General features: G+C 46.0%; 1 protein-coding gene across 5 annotated transcripts in view; it reads right to left on the minus strand.

The window, feature by feature from the left end:
* The window catches only part of hook3 (hook microtubule-tethering protein 3), a 34,421-nt gene that overhangs the window by 10,572 nt on the left and 16,352 nt on the right, over positions 1-7,497 (minus strand). Inside the window, exons 1-10 of one of the 5 annotated variants that reach the window (XM_047808961.1) lie at positions 6,648-6,712; positions 6,447-6,514; positions 6,295-6,357; positions 6,020-6,103; positions 4,448-4,510; positions 2,316-2,479; positions 1,929-2,033; positions 1,519-1,659; positions 1,115-1,316; positions 888-998 (exon numbers count right to left, since the gene is read on the minus strand). In XM_047808961.1, the coding sequence (XP_047664917.1) occupies positions 888-998; positions 1,115-1,316; positions 1,519-1,659; positions 1,929-2,033; positions 2,316-2,479; positions 4,448-4,510; positions 6,020-6,103; positions 6,295-6,357; positions 6,447-6,514; positions 6,648-6,696 (1,050 nt within the window). In that variant the 5' untranslated portion in view covers positions 6,697-6,712. Of the gene's footprint in view, positions 1-887; positions 999-1,114; positions 1,317-1,518; positions 1,660-1,928; positions 2,034-2,315; positions 2,480-4,447; positions 4,511-6,019; positions 6,104-6,294; positions 6,358-6,446; positions 6,515-6,647; positions 6,713-7,497 lie in introns of those variants that run through there. The other 4 variants (XM_047808962.1, XM_047808963.1, XM_047808964.1 and 1 more) reach the window with 4 other exon arrangements.

Consider the following 7,497-nt stretch of genomic DNA (forward strand, 5'->3'; position numbering starts at 1 on the left):
TCTCTAATATTCTCTCTCTATGACGCAAACATCAAAAAAAGGAAAAGTGTGGTGTGTGTTAGTGTGTGTGTGTGTTAGTGTGTGTGTTAGTGTATGTGTGTGTGTTAGTGTGTGTGTTAGTGTGTGTGTGTGTGTGTGCGAGTGTGTGTGTGAGTTAGTGTATGTGTGTGTGTTAGTGTGTGTGTTAGTGTGTGTGTGTGTGTGTTAGTGTGTGTGTTAGTGTGTGTGTGTGTGTTAGTGTGTGAGTGTGTGTGCGAGTGTGTGTGCGAGTTAGTGTGTGTGTGTGTGAGTTAGTGTGTGTGCGTGTGTGTGTGCGTGTGTGAGTTAGTGTGTGTGTGTGAGTTAGTGTGTGTGTGTGTGTGTGTGTGTGAGTTAGTGTGTGTGAGAGTTAGTGTGTGTGTGTGTGTGTGTGAGTTAGTGTGTGTGAGAGTTAGTGTGTGTGTGTGTGTGAGTTAGTGTGTGTGTGTGTGTGTGTGTGTTAGTGTGTGTGAGAGTGATAATAGCACAGGAAGTGGCTCAGCAGGAAAAAGCGAAACGAAACGAAATGAAACGCATGTGAAGAACAATAAAAGCTGGTCTGTCTCCTGGGCTGTTAGATGGAGTCAGTGTAATCAGCTCGTCTCTGCAGGTGCTTCCTGACCTGCTACGTCACGGCGGAGGAATTTATTATCTTTTGGAGGCTGCAGAAATCTGGGGCAGCTTTAGTGTCCGGTGCACAAGCTCGGGGTAATGTGCTGTTCGTTCAGCCTAAAAACTCCCAGGCTTCATTAGTCACCCAGAGACAATGTTTACGCTCACAACACTGACTCTGACCCATAATGCATCTGTGTATCTGTGATATTAATATTCCCCACTGGATCGTGTTCGGAGAGACGACTCGGACTTACGTCTTTCTCCTTCTGAAGCGAATCCACCTTCTCCTTCAGTCGCTTGCTCTCAAACTCCATCTTGTCGGCTTTCTTGGATTCCTCGGACAACCGGTTCTGAAACTCGACCACCTACAGAACCCAACGTCGTTACCTCCAGAGTTATGAGGACCTAATATAAATGTGTGTGTGTGTGTGTGTGTGTGTGTGTGTGTGTGTGTGTGTGTGTGTGTGTGTGTGTGTGTGACCTGTCTCTTGTAGTTCTCCAGCTGAGCACGGGCGGTGTTAGCTTTGCGTAGCTCCTCCTCCAGGCTGACGGTGTTCTGCATGTAGCTGGTGTTCTTCTCCTCCAGCAGCTTCACCTGCCTGCGCAGGTCCCCCAGATCCTCCAGCTTCTTCTTATACGACTCCACCTGCGCCTCCAACTTGGCCACCTTATCAGACGAGTGTCTGCAGGATGAGACCCGACACACACAATGCAGACATGATGAGAGAGACAGGAAGTGAAAGATTTAAGCACAGAGAGAGAGAGAGAGAGAGAGAGAGAGAGAGAGAGAGAGAGAGAGAGAGAGAGAGAGACAAGCAAAGGAACAGACAGTCTTCATGTCCTCAGTCATGGGCACTGACTTCAGGAAACAGGCCTGTGTCTCACCTCAGGACGTCCATTTCGTCTTTGAGTGACTGAGCTTCATCAGCCAGAGACGTCAGCTCTTCGTTTTGACTTCTGACCTCCAGGAGCTCTTTCTCCAGCTCTTCACAGCGGATACGATAGTCGTCTTTAGCCGCCTCCAACCTGGTGCACGCGCGTGCACACACACACGCACACACACACACACACACAAACACACACACAAACACACAAGGGACCATTAAACTAAAAGTGTCCCGAGAGCAAAAAAACACCCCTAACACACACCCATATATCTGAGCACCAGCAGTGACCAAAGTGCAGAAATACAGATGATTGTCAGCTCCATCAACATCCCCGAGCCCGTGACGTGCCCCAGTGAGAGGGTTTGGTGTCTATGCCCCGTGAGCCATCTGTGCCATAGCTGTAGTTACCTCCACTGGGGCAGGGCCTCAATGGGGCTGAGGCCCACAGGAGCCAGCAGGGAGGGCAGAGGCTGACAATCCCAGCACAGGTGAGAGAGATCCGACTCGCTCATCCTGTCGCAAGAAGCCGTATAAGCTAGCTTTAGCATCAGTCTATGTTTGTGTGTGTGTGTGTGTGTGTGTGTGTGTGTGTGTGTGTGAGAAAGAAGTCTGGCAGAAATGATACATCTCTCTGCACAATCATCAGACAGTGTGTATTACAGATGTGAAGCAGATGTGGGGTCTGTGTGAGACGACCTTGTTGAGCCGTATAGCAGTCAGCGATCTCCGTCACTGTGTGTGTTTCCATAGAAACAACTCATTTCCCATGTCACAGAGTGTCTCTATGTCTCTTACCTGAACGTCTCCTCCTGCAGCTGCTCCAGCTGTGCCTGTAGCTGAAGGTGCCGCCTCCCGGCCGGGCTGTTCAGGTCCTCGATGGAGTCGGACTGGTTGAGACGTTCCATCAGGACCTGATTCTCTGCAAGCAGGCTGCTCTTCTCCTCCTGCAGAGCTGCCACCTGAGAGAGAGAGAGAGAGAGAGGAGACGCCTCGTCGCGCGACGCGCGCTAGCTCTCTGCTCTATCTCTCTCTCTCTCTCTCCTGTCGCTCTCTTTCTGCTCTCTTATCATCTGTCTCTCTAGCTCTAACATATCCCTCCTCTCGCTCGCCCTCATATCCTCTCTCTCTCTATCTCTCGATCTATCTTCTACTATCTCTCTCCTTATCATCTCATCTCTGATTTCCGACTGCTCTATCTCTCTCATCTACTTCTCTCGCATCGTCTCTGCTCTACAGAGACAGACTCAGATAGAGAGATAGAGATACTAGAGAGAGAGAGTGCAACAGACGGAGAAAGATACAGATAACAAGTTAAACAGATCGACGAGAGAGAAAGAATGTCACATACAGAACACGATAGAGTAGATAGAGAGAGAGAGAAGATAGATGATAGAGAGAGAGAGAAAGAGAGAGAGTGTGTCACAGACAGAGAGAGAGAGAGTCACAGACAGAGAGAGAGAGAGAGTCACAGACAGAGAGAGAGAGAGATAGAGAAAGCGAAAAAGTTTCTTATAAACAGAATTACAGACTGCATCACAAACTAAATATTTTAGGCACTTTGTGTGTGCGTGTGTGTGTGTGTGTGTGTGTGTGTATTGACCCACATCATACACACACACACACACACATAACACATTATCCTTTACCAATCAGAGCACTTAGGGTTAAGTGTTTAAAACACAAAAGCGAGCACAAAATGTGGGTAAGTGATGGGAGACGCCGTCAGTAGGGTTTCATGCAGATTAACGTTAATGTGATGAAGTTTCAGGCCACACGGTGAAGACAGGAGGAGAAGAACCCCAGCCTTATACACCTAATACACATCAGATACATCTACACATAATAACCTCAAACACTTTCCTTTTGTCCTCTGACTTCAGTCCAGGTCTAAATTTCATCTCTCTCTATCGCTTTATAAAACTTTTGCAGTTTAAATCCTGACAAAAGATGAACAGAGTTATAAAGTCGTTTCTACGGTAACAGCTCATTCGTGTGGACAAGCTTCATTCACCTAATTATTATTACAGTACTTTTATTTAAGAAGACAACACAACAAAGACATGTAAAGAGTCAACTATTGAGTAATTAATTATTGATTGATTGATTGATTGATAACTGAAGGAGTCTCCAGTGTCACTGACTGTTTAAAAGCTAATATCTAATATAATGATAAGGAAACTAACATCCAACCCATTAATGGATCTAAAACAGATACAAACATTAAACAACAAACAACAAACAAACAAACAATCAAACAAATAAATAAATAAGTCAGTCCCTGGAAAAGTACAGAATATTTGTATAATCCTGATCCTGGAAATAGGTTAAAGAACGTGGCTCATGGGACTGAAAGGAAAATCTGTGATACCCATGATCACTGCAAAGGCTCATGGGTAAGCACAGTCTGCTGTTGACATGGGAACCCAGGCGTGTTCACACACAGGTGAGGGTGAAATTTAGTTTGTGAAGCGACACTAGTGCACTAGGAAGCAGCTAGCTGCACAAGAGTGTTCTCACACACACACAAACACACACTCACACACACACACACATACACGCACACACACGCACATACACGCACACACGCGCATACACGCACACACACGCGCATACACGCACGCGCATACACGCACACACACACAGACATGCACACACGCGCGCACACACACACACACACACACACACACACGCATACACATACACACACATACACGCACACACACGCACACACACACACGCACACACGCGCACACACGCGCACACACACACACACACACACACACGCACGCATGCACACACACCACACACGCACACGTTAGAGAGTTTGCCTGCTCCCGAAGGATGTTATAGGAAGCAAAGGTGCAAACTCTGGATTACAAGTGAGTGGAATAAGAGTAGGAGGAGAGAAAAAAAGGGAGGAACATTACCCTCTCCTCTAGTTCAATAAACTCTAATCTCAGCCTATCACGCTCCTCTTGGACGAGGTACGCCTTCAAAGCAAGGCAGAGGGTCAGAAAAGAAAAGATAGAGGGAAAAAAGAATTGAAGAACAAAGAAACAAACATGTGGAAATACAATTCCTAAACTTTACGACATGGCCGATGGCTGAGATGCGACGAAGCGCTCGAGGTTTATTGACCTCGGCGCTGAGCTAGAGAGATGCGCTGCACTAAAACGTCACCTGCTGGGTTTAATGCAGACAGCACTATTAGACGTCTGGGTGAAGATGAAGATGTGTGTCTGAAAATAATCAGCAGGAGAAGCTGCAGCGCTTCTACAGCCGAAAGCAACGCTACAACCTCCCTCAGTCTGATCTTTATCCGCCGGAGATGGAGCAATGTGGTGTGAGATTAGTACAAAAAAAAACTGTTGTTTATCTTGGAAGAGGGCAGAAAAGCCAGTTAGAGAAGGTGTCCGAATCGTGACGGAGGAACTTCTCCTCAGCGTGAAGCATTCGAGGTGAATAAACTCCTGCTGATTGAGTTGAGATGCAGACAATTTACCTAAAACTACTTAAAAGATAGAAACCTTTTAATCTCAGCAGGTTCTGTGCTGCTGGAACGACGTCGGATCTTCGTGACTAATAATAATAACGAGTATAATCGGTTTTGAAGAGAAAAGAAGAAGCCTTTTATTGTCACAGTAAACTTACAGGATGCGGGAGGTTGGGGGTCAGGGCACAGGGTCATCTATGTTACAGCAGAGATGGTTAAGGGCCTCGTTCAAGGGCCCAACAGTGGCAGATTGGCAATGCTGGGGCTTGACCCCTGATCTTCTGATCAACATCCAGAAGCCTTAACATTACTTGAGCCACAGCTGGATTTACAAATCCCTGAATAAAATCACACCCCGAACTGAGGATCGAACCGACGGCGCTGGTGTTATACATCGTTCGTTTAAATTAATTTAATGACAAAATCCCGGTTTGTTTGAGAAACACGATATCTGTACGTAAACGTTTTCTTAAATCCGACTGACCGCATAAAATAATTAAATAAATAAATAAACAAACAAATAAATAAATAAACGTACAGTCCTATACATATGTACACTTGTTTCACAGTCAGATTTTGACCTGTTTATAATATTCCTTAATTTTCCGCTGAAAAGTGCCAAGTTTTTTATCCCTATTAAAGAAAATGTTCTTCAAGTCAAACCTACACTAATTGCTCCTTCGTTCAGCTCGATAGAAAGCGACGCTGCAGCTTTTCGAGCTGGAAATTCTGAATGAAAGCTGATGCGAGATGGAAATACATGGGGCGGGGCTTCCAGGTGCGTCAGTTACTATTGGAGAGTTCAAAACACCTGGGCAGCTGTCAATCATTCCAGATTCACATCATCTGGCTCATGTATAGTTTTTCTTGGTGGATGATGATGATGAAGCCATTTTTTGGATAGAGAAGTGGATAGAGATGAAAAATGTTGGTGGAGATAAAATATAATAATAATTAAGAAAAAGAAAAAAAAAGCAAGATATGATTATTGAACAAAAAGGTTTACCTGCATGTCCAGCTCATGGCAGCGCTGAGCGATCTCCTCTTTAGAAGCCAGAGCATCGTTTAGCTCCTCCACGGTCTTCTTCAGCTGAGAGCGTGTATGAACGGCACGGACGACATAAACGAGTGATGAGGAGCGAATCTACTAGTTAGCAAAACTAATAATGCAGCATTTTTAACAAAGACACTCAGAGGTTCTTTATAGAACGATACTGAGGTCTAATTATGACGCATAGATATAAATCCAAGCACTAATAATGAATAAAAATCAAATCGTACTTGTCTGTCCAGATCAGCGTAGGAGTCATTTCCTGTTGAAACCGGTGTCTCTTTGCTCATAAGCTACAAAACACAGACAAAAAGCTGTAAATGAGCACGTTGGTGTAACTCAACACAGAGCTTGTGAGAACTGTGGGTGGTGTTAACGTTACCTCCTGAATGGCCGTCATGACGACATGCTGCACCGACTCCTCCATCATCATGATGGTCTGGATGTACTCTAGAGGATGTTCATACAGTGTGTTTACATTAAGGATTGCAAATATTATTCATTTTGAGGTCTGAATGTTTATGTTTGCGCACACACACACACACACACACACACACACACACACACACACACACACACACACCTTGCTTCTGTTCGCAGTTGACGGCGCAGCCGAGTATGAGCTGCAGCATTCGGCCGAGCTCAGCAGCGTCCTGAGTGTTTCTCTCGCACTCGTCCTCCCTTCATGATTCACATCTGTTAGGGTAAAAAGTCCTTAACGTCTTCTTTCCCATTAATCTTTTTGTGTTGAAAAGAGATAGAGATGAAAGCGCTCTCTCTCTCCTCTCTATATCGCTCTCTCTCTCTCTCTCTCTCTCGCTCTCTCTCTCTCCTCTTCTCTCCCTTTTCTCTCCCTCTTTTCTCTCCCTCTTGCTCTCTTTCTTCTCTCTTTCTGGAAGATCTCTATATCGAGCTAGATCGAGCGAGACTCATTACTCGTGACTCCAGACGCCCTAAGCGCGATGCAGTAGGACAGAGCGCCGCTCCTGCAGGAAAAAGGATAAAGGGAGATGACGGCTCCTCTCTCCTCTTCCCTTTCTTCTCTTTTTTTCTTCTTCCGTTGTTTTTTTCTCTTTGTTCGTGCGTTTTTTTACCTCGTCGCCCCTCTCTCGCAGGTGAGAGCGCACCAGACCGAAAAATCGAGCTGGCATAGCGCTAATCCCTCCGCTCGCATCTCTCCAGATATATATGATCGCATAGAGAGAGCGAGGAGAGGGGGGAGAGACAAGATGAGCATCAGCGCGTACGCTATCCTATCTAGAGCGAGAGAGACGAGCTCTCGTGTAATAGAACATACCCGCGAAAGTATCAATACGCCCTCGCTCTCTCACTCTCTCTCCTCTCTCTCGCATTGCTCTCCCTGCTGGTCGCTCCCTGCGGTCGCTCGCCGCGTGCTCTCTCTCTCTCCCCCTTCTCTCTTTCTGTCTCTCTCC

This window comes from Tachysurus fulvidraco, chromosome 26 (genome assembly GCF_022655615.1).
Source record: "Tachysurus fulvidraco isolate hzauxx_2018 chromosome 26, HZAU_PFXX_2.0, whole genome shotgun sequence".
Classification (NCBI taxonomy): domain Eukaryota; kingdom Metazoa; phylum Chordata; class Actinopteri; order Siluriformes; family Bagridae; genus Tachysurus; species Tachysurus fulvidraco.